At 28.7% G+C, this 12,967-nt stretch overlaps 2 protein-coding genes across 3 annotated transcripts; both read right to left on the bottom strand.

Moving 5' to 3' along the window:
* Positions 1–1,374: 1,374 nt before the first annotated feature.
* LOC137836880 (plant cysteine oxidase 2-like) lies at positions 1,375–5,478 on the bottom strand. Its single transcript, XM_068645657.1, has 5 exons — positions 4,699–5,478; positions 3,420–3,538; positions 3,158–3,320; positions 2,033–2,251; positions 1,375–1,765 (listed from the first exon to the last, which is right to left on the bottom strand). Exons 1-5 carry the CDS (start codon positions 4,916–4,918, stop codon positions 1,641–1,643), a joined length of 846 nt encoding a protein of 281 aa, XP_068501758.1. The 5' UTR covers positions 4,919–5,478; the 3' UTR covers positions 1,375–1,640.
* A 4,084-nt stretch (positions 5,479–9,562) lies between these two features.
* LOC137836879 (uncharacterized) lies at positions 9,563–11,778 on the bottom strand. Of its 2 annotated transcripts, XR_011085349.1 has the most exons (3): positions 11,474–11,778; positions 9,954–10,073; positions 9,563–9,820 (listed from the first exon to the last, which is right to left on the bottom strand). XR_011085349.1 is itself a non-coding variant. In XM_068645655.1 (2 exons), exons 1-2 carry the CDS (start codon positions 11,706–11,708, stop codon positions 9,702–9,704), a joined length of 354 nt encoding a protein of 117 aa, XP_068501756.1. In that variant the 5' UTR covers positions 11,709–11,778; the 3' UTR covers positions 9,563–9,701. The 2 variants fall into 2 exon arrangements, 1 of the variants encoding a protein (XP_068501756.1); XM_068645655.1 differs by lacking the exon at positions 9,954–10,073.
* Positions 11,779–12,967: the final 1,189 nt, after the last annotated feature.

Raw genomic sequence — 12,967 nt, 5'->3', positions numbered from 1 at the left:
TGTCACGTGCATCAAATCTTCTCTCTCACCTTTCCTTGTCCCTTAAGGTCAAGAAGAACCTAATAAACTATATATATATAATTCAGCAGCAACATTTTCCTACAGTTACCCTCTCATACACACACCATGGGAGCTACGTGCCTAGTTTAATACCTATATATACACATATATATCACTTTAATTATGATGTCAGCATCATTCATTCATGCATGCAACTATTCTCACAGATAACACATAAAGCTTTATATATATATATATATATATATATATATATATATATATATCAGCACAGAAAATCATTTGAACTGTCTTTTGTCTTTGTATAATTTAAGATGTTTACAAAATGAGACACTTTAGATGTGTTCCAACCCTTATACAGACATTTCAAAATTATCTTAACCTTTATACAAACAAGTCAAAATGAATTAGTAACACCTGACCTACAACTATACTAGAGACTCTACTACAATCTCTACATATCATCAACCAATTCTCAAATACAAGTTACGACAAACAGAAAACAATATCTACCCTATAAGATATGTGATAACCAATTTTTAGTCAAATCAATACACACAAAACATCTTCTGTTACATTCAAAAGTCCTCAAACAAATTCACAAAAGCATTATAATTAATACAAATAATTAAAGGTTAAGCAATTCGACTATAGCATTATCTTCTTTCTTCTTTTCTGATTTTGTGAGGGCATAGGCACGAAAATATGCTGCATATAAGCAATATTACTTATATTTTTGTTAATTTCTTTTGTTGATTTCTTTGTTTTTCTTAATATGGTTTGTATTTTACATTAGTTGTTCTCTTCATTGTGCTTTTTTTTGTCTTTACTCGTAATAAAATTAAAATGATAAAGTTATATATATTGAAGTTATTATGAAAATGGTCCTGTCTAGAAAACAAACATAGTACCTTAAAATGTTTTACATAGTGTATATTATTAGTATGATAATGTATAAGGTAAAGAAAAAAGTCTATACAATATTATTATATAATCTTCTTAATTGCTAAAGGCTTCCACCATTTGAAAAGGAATAGCAACACTTCTAATATTCTTTCTTTTTTTAAATATTGTTTCATTCCTAAACTAGAAAAGAGATTCTCCAAGTGAGAAATAAAACTTACCAAAATTTATCACTATCTTATATCTCAACCTTTTTATATTTGAAAACTATATATTGGTGTTCTTTACTGAAGCATTGCATACCAAGTTATTAATATACATGAATTGTATATATAGTAGCTGCTTTAAATCATAAGAGAGTGAACTAAATTAAATAACCAACTAGCCTACAAATTGCAACTTCATTTAAGTTTAATTTTCAGTGAGTTTTATCCTTTTCTGTTTCTTGGTATGTACACAAAAGAACTATATAGACTGAAAACAGCACCAAGTGCATGGCAAGCGCCTCATGTTTCATAAAGAAAACAAAAACACTAAGAATACAAAAAAAAAGGTACAAGAAGAACACAGGAGTTGTTTCTCTACTTGAAAAAGAAAGAAATTAACAGAAAAATTATCTGTAAAGGTATTTGGCAGCAGCAGCAGCAGCAGCTGCAGCAACTAAGCACAGGAACTGAAAGATAGTGTATGTGATCTGAGAAGATAAGATTATTAGCCATTTAGTTCTCCACAATCTTTGGACCACTGTACATTTTTCCTTTTACTTCCAAGTCTTCAAGTTCCTCCCTCTCTTGTAGCCATTCATAAGCACTCTTTTCCTCTTCTGGTATGGATAATCCATCCACTGGAAATTGAAATAATGTGCATCCATAATTGTTAATAGAAATAATTAAACTACAATAAAAAGTAGCAACAATATTTGGTTTTAGTGTATGTTATGCACAGATCTGTAAAATCATGGTTGGTATAACTTTTAAAGTAGTTATTAGAAAAAAGTTAACAAACTAATCTTATATGATATTTTGTGTTTGGATGACAATGAATATCCTGATTTTTCTTGAAAGAAGGTATATATAACAGTGCATGCATGCCTGCATTAGTGGCAAGATACCTGAAAAGTTGGAAAATGGAAAATTGTGGTAGTATGTGCAGTGTCTGCCTTCACTATCAGAATATGGAGGACCAAGAACATCTAGAAATGCACATGCTGTCACTGCTGTGAAACAGTGCATGTTGCCCCCATCTTCTGGATAAAGGATGGAGGGGTTGCAAGGAGCAGTGAAATCAGCATCAACCTTGATTTTGGCTAGCCTCATCTCAGGAGCTTGGTCTGCAGAATTAGAATATAAAGATTAGTTGCCTTTTTGTTAGAGAAGGTGTGCTTATAATTACAAATTAGTAAAAAATTACTATGAAAGAGCAACTGGTGCTACTTTACCAATTCCCCTTTCATGCTAAAAGTGTCCTCTCACATTTTCCATAGAGAGGAGGGAATATATTTGTTAACAAACTCCTTTATTATTAAGTAAAATTTATGTGGGGCCCTCTGAATCATGTGGATCCCACTCTATTTTCAATGAGACTAATGAAAAGGCATGTAAAAAAGTATGTCATTGGCATTTCTCTTTCAGCAGGAAAGAAACTTGGGAGATATATTGACCAAATACAAAAAATCAACTGAGAAGATATATTCACCAAGCATCTTGAACTCAGACACCGTAAAAGTAAACAAAGACATGACCATACATAGTATCCATGAACTATAGCAATCAATCTTTCATCACCAAAATATTCACATCACATCATTCTGAGATGAAAAGTACACGATGATTTTTTACTATTGGAAAGATTTGTGTGGTATTTGAGAGTTCTATTGGGGTTACTTAAGGAAGTTTCTAACTCACACACCATAGGATTATTAAAGATAATTCTAGTTGGCAACAAAACCCCTTCTAGGTACATTTCTCCATTACAAAAACAAATTCTTAAACCAGACAGCATGTTCAACACAGAAGGGCATGTACCAAATGTTATCTTAAAGCATCATTATAAGTTTATGCTTGGATAATCGTTTTGAATGTACATTTGGATTCTGAAAGTACTTTTAAAGAAAGATATTCTTTGCATCTTTTGTTCTAAAAGCATTTTCTAGAAAGACGTGTAACAGTTATGGAAACATGTTCTAAGCACAGTGAAAAAGTACATGGATATGCTACAAAAACAGGAAAATGCTCACTTTCTGGGGGATTGATGATTTTAGGAGATTCAGGAGGCATGTCAACTACCCAATCATATGACTTGATGTGCATAGTGCCAAAAAGTAGCTTACTGAAAACCGTCATTCCAGGATGATTGTGAAGAGGGATAACCCCAGAAGGTGGCAAACAAAATATTCCCATCTGAACAAAAGACACAACAAAACAAGGTCACCATCAACACCAAAACAGCACTCACTCTCATACCAAGAAATCAGTTTCAGGTTTAGCATGTGCAAATACCGAGAACTTTTCACACTCATAAATATGCAGGTACTGGATTTTTGGCACTCTCTGAGAGGCACTAGTCCTGAAATACGGCATATCAGGTCTCAAACCAACGTCTTCTGGCCTTATTCCATCTGCACAAAGAGAGACCACAGGAGTTGCATTGCATGTTTTTCATGACACATATATAATTAAACTCAAAGAAAAAAAACAAGAACAGTTAAAAACAATTGGTTCATAATTCTTGACATCACTGTACAGCTACCTGTGGTCCAGGCAACTGATTAAGCAAGTTAGTGGTTTCAAAGGAACATATATACAACAAAAGTTCACTATGTGCATTAATTATGGTTCAGACATGTAAAACCAACTATGAGTAGCATTCCTATGTTTAACAACTCCCACTGAACAATGAGTGTTGTGATAGGCCTCCAAAACAGAATAATTTTTATTTTCCCTCTTTGGCAATCATCATCACACAAAAAAATTGCTACAAGCATTCAACTTGTTAGCAAATCCACTGATTGGTTGTCTTGTCTCCCACCTAATAATAGGATTTCAAGTCTTGGATCACCATTAATCTAGCTAATTTTATCACCTTAATAGCCCCAAAATAATGATATAGAGAATCAAAATTATCCACATGAGAAAATGAGGGAGGAGAGAGAAGAAAGGGATTTCACTATGTTTGATGTCATTCATATTAGAATTAAACACGTAGTTGACATCACACTGTGAAATTGGTTCAATGTCAATATATATCCGTGGGGGCACACCAGGCACATGATAACAAGCATTTTTTATTTGATAGCCAATGCAGAAACCTCGGAACATATATGCAAGACACATGCATGCACGTTAAGACACAGAATTAGAATATAAAAGAGGCAGAAACCCCACACAAGTTTGGTGCAATTTGTGATATTGAAGCAATTGCCAAAAGCATACACATCAAAATTCACATTATTTTATTGTATTGGGACATTAAATAGACATACTAAATAAATAAAATACACCCACCCTCCCTCCAACAATACAAACTCCATGACCAAACTAAATTATTACAATTCCAATAAGAAGAGAAAAATCCAACATATTTCCCCATACCACATTAGAATTGAGATTACATTTTGCAACAAGATGAAAAACACACAAATTGAAACATTTTCATTCCAGATCAAAATTTTGACACCCAGATGAGAGGGAAAGCAACCAATAACAAGCAACAACACATGCCACAATCATAAATCAAAAGAAGAAAGAAAAAGAGAAAAACAACAACATGGTATAGTACCTAGAACAGACCGCAACTTTTCAATGTCCCGAAGGGGAGGAACAAAGCCTGTCCCCCCAGAGGCAAAGACAACCTTGCAAGTCTCAAACAGCATCTGAACCGGCGGCTTCTTCCTCTCCCGCCGCCGGTTCCGCCGTGAGTTGCTGCTGGCAATGGTTTCCCTCGAAATTCCACAAAATTCTCTTCCTTTTCTCTCAGTTAAGGCCTTCTCAATCCCCATCCAAAACCACCACCACCAAAAAAGGTCTCAACTTTCCCCCACCAACTCAATAATGCAATGCCAAAACACCCCAAAGCCTCAAATTCACCAAATGGGCACCCCAAAAGCCTCTCCAATATGTAAAACAAAGACACCCCAGAAGAAGAAACAGAGCAAAAACAGGGGAAAAGGGTAGAGTGATATGTGACAAGTTAAAAAAAATTAATAATGAGCTACAAGGGTAGAGTTTCTCTAACTGTGTACATGTGCAACTATTTTCTTTGTACTTTTTTTTCACAGTTGATGTTGTTGGTAGTGTTGTGTTGGTGTGAGGGGTAAAAGGTTTATATGATCCTAGTAATAACAACAACAATAATAATTGGTGTGAAAACTTTACAAATTGGCATGAAAAATTGTGCTGGTGAAGCAGAGGTGGGTAAGGAATGTGGATTGATATTGATATAAAAGAGGTAGAAGAAGTGGTGGCAGGGTTAGTTGAGAGAGAAAAACAGTTGATTTTTGGAAGCAAAATCAGAAAACCAGGGGCCATGTTTGCCATTCCAGTGGGCTGTTTCAACAGCGGGTTCTTTTTTATATATATAATTTATTATATACCATCATTTAATATCTTATATTAATGTTGGTAGTATCATATCAATATCTGCATAATCTATAGTATATAGTATATAGTATATACTCCTTCTCTTTCTTTCTTTTTTTTTTCTTTATTACACACTGTATTCTATATTTCATAATCCTTCTTTATGTATAGTTTCAATTTTTTTTTTCATCAGTTATAGTAACTGTAATATAAGTTTTTTTCTATATATTATTTTTTTAATAATGCCTTATCTTTATTTTTACCCAGTCAGAAAATTAATTAACTAATATATCTTATCTTAAAATAAAAAAGTTAATGTTTAAAAGAAAACTAAAAGCAATCAACTTAAAAAACAAATTAAAACCCTAAAGTTACTTACTGTTATTCCAGATAGAAGGAATCTGTTACATACAGATTAGTAAGAATTAGGATAATATTTGAATTATTTAATGATTATTTGATAATATTTAACAAAGAAAAAAAAATCTCACTTTAGTGAAGCCATTTGAAATATTATTATGTTCAACACAAGTGGGAAACCTGAAATATGAGTTATTTAATTGATTTTTGGCACCTAGTTCTGCATTTTGTTTTTATTATATTAATTAATCTGCACACATCTTTATAGCAGTAAATTATTTATTATTCCAAAAACCATGAGTTCAGATATCTTCACGTAAATAAGGGAGTTTACATAGTTTATAGCAGTAAATGATTTATTCCAAAAACCAATAAATAAACAAGTATTTGAGTGTTCTTAATTATATTATATTTTACTGATAAATAAGTTGTGGTGCCTGTCATGATAAATTTTAATATTATAAATACGATTTTGAGTCTGAATTTTATTAATAAATAAAAAATATTTCAGACAAAAATATTTCACTAAAAATTATAAATGAAGTTTTTAAAATTTAACAATAAAATATGTTGAACCCATATAATATGACACAATTTATATAGCTAAAAATTAGTGTTATATATTATATTGAAAAACTCATTTTAAAAAAAGCTGGTTTTCCAAAAAAAATATTTTGCATTTGAGATATGATTAAAAAAAATAGTATATAGTGCACTAAGGTGATAAATATTATTGCTTTGAATATGAGATAATAGTTAAAAACTCATAAGAGGAATGTGATAATATATGCAATATTTATATTTGTTTGTTAAAATTTAATAATTTAGATATAATTATAAATAGTTTTTTTATTAGTAAATAAATAAATATGGATTTTTTAAAAATATTTTAATTTTATCACATGAAAAATTTATGTCTAACTTAAAAAAACCAAACATGCATGAAAATTTGTGTTTACCACTCAGACACCTAATAAGTGACACTCTACAACTAAAATATATAAAAACAATTCCGCTGAAAATACCATAAAAATATGAAGTACAAAATAACACTTTGTTAACTTAATTAAAATTAAGAAAAAATAAGTTCTACATTTTTTACATTATTATTTTAAATCTATTCTTTTTAGTGACATATTAGGGTAATGTAATATTTAGGAAAAAAATTATAAAAAAAAGTCTATTTGATATATTTCTTGAACTTATCAAATCATGCATATCAAATGTTTTTATAAGGATTTCGTGTTGATCAATGTAGTTAGTATATATATAGTTTAATGTGTTCGAAGAGACGTTATGAGACATAAAAAAAAATATAAAAAATTAATGCATAAAATAATGAAAATGAAAATAACTCTTAATACATATTTGATGAATAATACAGTGATCAACAAATTAGTTTATGACAATTATTTATTTAGAAAACTATTTTCATGTTTATCCTTAATTAATTAATTAATATATATATATATATATATTTTGGAATCAGCAACATTTATAATATGCAGTCAACGAAATCACCCTTGTCTTTCTTACTTAAAGTTCACAAATAATGTATTAGTTCATATATAAACTCTTTCTTACTTAACTACCTTTCTTAATTCTATTATTTATTTATTTGATCTTATTTAATTTTATTATAAATAAATAGTTTGAATGGATATACACAACTGTAAATTTCTATAACAGTATAATATCAACATAAAGTTTGTATTTTATGTTTTGTTAGAGATTTATGTATTAGTATTATTATATTTTAGAAACCAAATTATTTAATTGGATTAATATATATATATATATGATTTCTTTAAATATGAAGGGTTACTTTTAATATATGTATATTTTTAATTTATATCCTTTGTATACAGATGCGTACATAGTTTTATTACTGGTTAAAATAAATATTTATGTATTGAAAAAGACATATTTATAGTATTATAAATTGATAATATAAAGTATTTGACCCACCTGTGTGTCCAAATTGAATTGGTGATAATATAATATAAACTTTGGTAGAAAGCAAAAGCTTGCACTATGCTATATTTTATTATTTTATTAAAGAGAAAAGTGAGACCAACAAGAACAAAATATCTTCACCTTTTTCGTAAAGATGAAGTAAACTTATTTATTTCAAAATTAAAATTTATTTAGATCAATGTGTCAAATATTGATACAACAATGTGAATTTTCAATCTCCAAATAAAAATCACATAAAAAAATTCATATTATCAATTAATTCTAAACTTTTATGGAAATTGTTAAAAGTCATAATTGTATTATTCTATTTTATCCGTTGATAATAAACTCCTTATTTTCTTTTTGTATATATGTAAGTTATGCATGTATTTTAATGTCATTTCAATTACACGTGTAAATGATAATTTCTCAACATATATTTTATTATAAAAAATATGTTATAATACAAATTTATTGATAATATTTTTCTGCATGTCTTCAGCATCGATAAATTAATATTTTTGTAGTATATTTTTAAACGTTTTTCATACTTTATATTCAGGTGAAATTTCATATAAACGAGACAGTTGTTAATTTTAATATTTATTATTTATCAAATGATATTTAGATTTTAAATAAATATCAATTGTCAAAATAAGTAGCACTACAAGAAAAAGTGTTTTTAGAAACTAATTTTTTGGTTTCTAAAATGATAAAATTAGTCACTAACTTCATTAGAGACCAATTTAGAAACTAATAGTCTTAAGTGGCTAAAATCATGGTCGCTAATTTTAGATACCAATTTAGATTCTAATTTAGAAACCAATTTAGTTACCATTAAATAAAAACCAATTTAGTAACCAAATATATAGAAACTAATTTAGTGACCAAATATATAGAAACTAATTTAGTGACCAATTATATAGAAACCAAATTAACAACCAATTTCATTGAAATCAATTTAGTGACCAAAATATATAGAAACTTATTTAGTGACCAAATATATAAATACCAAAAAATGGTCACTATATTGGTTTCTAAATAATATAATTTATTATAAAATATTATTTTATTTACCTACTTACTCTTTCCTATTTTATATTTATTTGTAAATTTAAGTTTACTAATTTTAAAATAAATTTATAGAGTTTGTCAACTCAAAACAATTATGTTCATAATCGAGATATGGTAAGAAGTGAGTAATTTTTTTCAAATTTTACAATTTTTTTTTTATAAATTGTGAATGTGAACTAAGATTGTGATAGAAACAAAAGATAATCAAATAAACCCAAGTTAAAATTATTTTATTTTCATAGTTTTTTTAAACATTATAAGATAAAGAAATATATACATTAGTAATCCATAAATAACATCACATATTCTTTTTGCCATTTGTTAGATGCATTTTATTTCAAGAGGAATTTTCACCGATCTATATTTGTACTTTATCTTTCTATTTTAGTAAATATAAATATTAATTTTATGTTTCTCATGCAAATTTATAAACAGACAACTAACTTTGGAACTGCTTATTAGGTTTAAGAAAAAAAATAAAAATTAGAAAAATTAGCCAGTAAAAGTTTTCGAAGCTGTCTGTCACAACAAATGTGATAGATTTTACTTAAAAGTAACTCAAACACTTTATTTACTCTCATGCAAGAAGATGAATTCAGATTCCAATATGTTTTAGCTCCTCTTTTATAGATAAATCATTAGAAATAAATTAAGCTATGATAAACAAATATATATGATACCTTGAAACATATACAAAGGATGCATTGTTACTCAAAAAATGATTCTTATATTACATACAATAAATTAGTTTATAGATAATATTAAGAATATAATAATACAAACACTAGGCTTCTGACTTAAAAGATGATTAAATCATTTACTCTCTTCTGGGTTAGAGAACTTGCTAAGATTTTGAGCACAAGCAACACATATCCTAGCAGCCCTGGCTTCAAATGCTTCCAACACAACATTAGGCTTCAACCAATCCTCAGCTGCAGGGAATAAAACAAGCATAATATTACAACTCATAATTAGTAATAGAAATATTAAATAAAGCCATATTTGATTTGGATATCATGAAACTGATTTGGTTAGACTAGGCATAATCTCCAATCTCACTATAACCTTTTTAACATCATAGTGGTATTACATCAGTTGTTCCATTCGAGCCATATAAGCTATAGTACCAACAGACTTATTTCCAGTGTCCAGCTGAGAAACCGTCTTCATGAGATGCCTTAACAGCTGAAAAAATAATTACATGTCTTGAAGCAGCTAGTAGACAGTCAGACTCAAATTAAACCTTTAAAATGAAAATATAAGTGACCATTCTTATAAAATTTTATCAGTACGGTAGTATAATCCACGTTCTTTGAATTTGGAAGTTATACTTGTCCAAATCGCTTAAGCTGATTGGAACCCACGATAAACTATTGTGAGTACTAGATTCTAAGTTATCTATCTAGAAAAGCAAGTAAAAGGGAAAATGTGAGTAAAAAAATGAATTAAACAAACTCTTCTAGCACCCTTGGGCTTGTTTGTACAACAAAATTAATACTCCACAATTTAGATTAAATAATTGAGGCACAGAATCCATTCACATCTCTTTAAACCCAAAGGTAGCTTCAAGACTCAACTCATACCTACCCTTCAACAGCTATACTGGGTTCAGAGGTAGACTCTCCCAAGTGTGATTCAACTGGAATCTGGCTTCACTTTAAAGAGGCTGATGCTCACCCTTTTGTTAGGTAGTATCTGTTTGTAGGTGGTCTGAAAAGGCAAAAGGCAGTCCTTTGGGTGAAACCCCAAAAACAGCAACACATAGCAGTGCTAAGTATCACTAACCCCTCAAACAAAAATAAAAACCAACTTGATACTCTTTCTTACCACTTTTCTATTTGAAAAAATATATATTTTCATAATCATACAAACATTTCATATTAGAAAATATTTCTTGACTACAATAGTTTCAAACATTTCTTTGATTGCTAAAACAAAGTTTACTATATATGACAGTGGCTAAGTTGAATTTGAACACAAGTTCCTTGAAGACACTTTTGGAATCAAACTTTTGTACAGATGAAACAATCATTAAAAATGACCAACCATGTTCTTTAACAAAGATTTAATCATCAATAAGTAAAAAATATTAGTATGTAGACTAAAAAGAAATCCATAGTGTGAGTTTATCTTTCCACTGTGTATGTGCTTCCCTCTTCCTTTCTCTTTTCTTTCTCTGCCTAATATCTATGGCTATGCAAATGCAAAGTGTTGAACAATAGAATCTGTGACTGACCCTGTCTGCATGTGTGTCTATCATCTACAATCAGTCACTGAATACTCTGGACTATATTATCATAATTCTAAGTACCAACTATAGCACCGAAACTCATATTTCAGCACAGTTTGTTTGAACTCACTTTGAAGTGACGACCAGTGGTAGAAAAATAATGACATATGAGGATTATACTTTGTGTGATGCTCTTTAATTAAATTTCAATATATCAGATTGATTAAAAGAGAAGCCAAACAACACTCAACTAGCAATTAAATGAGGGAATACAAATAACAGATCTAGGGTTTTAAGATGTTTTAAGATGGGAAAGATAAGCAAAGGCGAGAATGGATCACGAATCGAAACTTACAATGATAAGGTTGAAGAGGTTGGCCTCCTTCGGAGCAGAGAAACGCATTGTTGTAGAATGTGTTGTCGTCGCCATTGCAGAGGCCGTTGCCGTTGCCGTTGCAGAGTGTGTTGCCGTCGCTGTTGCTGCAGGGTGCGTTGCCGTTGCCGTCGTCGTTTCTGCAGGTGCGTTGCCGTTGTCGTTGCTGCAGGTGAGTTGTCGTTTCCGTCGTCCTTGCTCCAGGGTGAGTAGCCATTTCCGTCGTCGTTGCAGAGTGTTGCAGAGTGCAAGTGCGTGTGTGCTTAGTGAGAGATAAGTACAAAAGATAAAATATTAAAGAGAGTTAAAGTTAGAAATTGAAAACTGCACTATTTAGTTTAAAAAAAAAGTATACATATCTATTTTAAATTAATTCATAAATTTTTTAATTTAAACAATATTTTGAATTTGTTATTAATTTAATTCTATGTTTAAATAAAATTAAAAGGTTAAAATATTATTTTAAATGTAATTTTTAAATTGATATCAATTATTTTAATATTATACTAAAACTAATAAATTTGGAAATTCATTCATATTAATTTAAAATATTTTATAAATTAATGATTAATAATTAATTTTATAAAATTTAATTATCTCAAAATTAGTATCTAAATTCAAATAATAGTGACTAAAAATGTAAGTATCTAATTATATGGTGATTAGAAACTATAAAATTAGTTTCTAATTTTATTATTTTTAAACACCAAAAATTAGTTTCTAAAATAGATTAAAAGTGACTAAAAAAATGGTTTCCAATTACATTTTAACAAGAGACTAAAAAAATGGTTTCTATAAAAATACTTTTTTTATTTTTATTATTAGCTACCAAAAATATAGTATCTAATTATTTTATAATTTTTATTAATAATAGATACCATTTTAGTAACCAATAATTTTTAGTTTATAAAATGGTATCTAAATTAGTTACTATAGAAACTAATTTTTTTTGGTTTCTAAATTAGTTACCATTCAATCATTTTCTTGTAGTGTAGAAAGAGTAAATATTAATTGATTTTTTATTTCATAAAATTTGATGCGGTGTAAGTGTTGAAGTTCCATTCAATTATATATAAATGGATTGATATTATTAATTTTTAATAAAAAATTAATTAATTTCCTAAAAAATATATCAACTTTTATATTTAGTGGTTATATGATCACTTAAAAAAGTCACATGTATCTAAGTATAGATCGTAAATATTTCTCTATTAGTACAATCGTACTTGCTGAGAAAGATTGTTGTCATCCCCTTCTACCAATTAATTTACATGTTCAAATAGTTTTTTTTAGGTTAAATAGTTTTTTTTAAGTCATATTTTTTAAAATTTTGTTTCTTTGATCCTATTCTTCTTAGAAATAAGTCAATATAGTTAATTTCATGTTTCTTTAATTGAATGCGGTTTCAAAATATATGTGAATTTAGAATATTTTTTAACAATTATAATAAAAATACTATTATTTGTTCAACATGTT

The sequence above is a fragment of the Phaseolus vulgaris genome, chromosome 4, assembly GCF_000499845.2.
Source record: "Phaseolus vulgaris cultivar G19833 chromosome 4, P. vulgaris v2.0, whole genome shotgun sequence".
In the NCBI taxonomy this organism is placed as follows: Eukaryota; Viridiplantae; Streptophyta; class Magnoliopsida; order Fabales; family Fabaceae; genus Phaseolus; species Phaseolus vulgaris.
The sequence above is the reverse complement of the archived record's forward strand: the minus strand, read 5'-3'. Positions and strand labels throughout refer to the sequence as shown.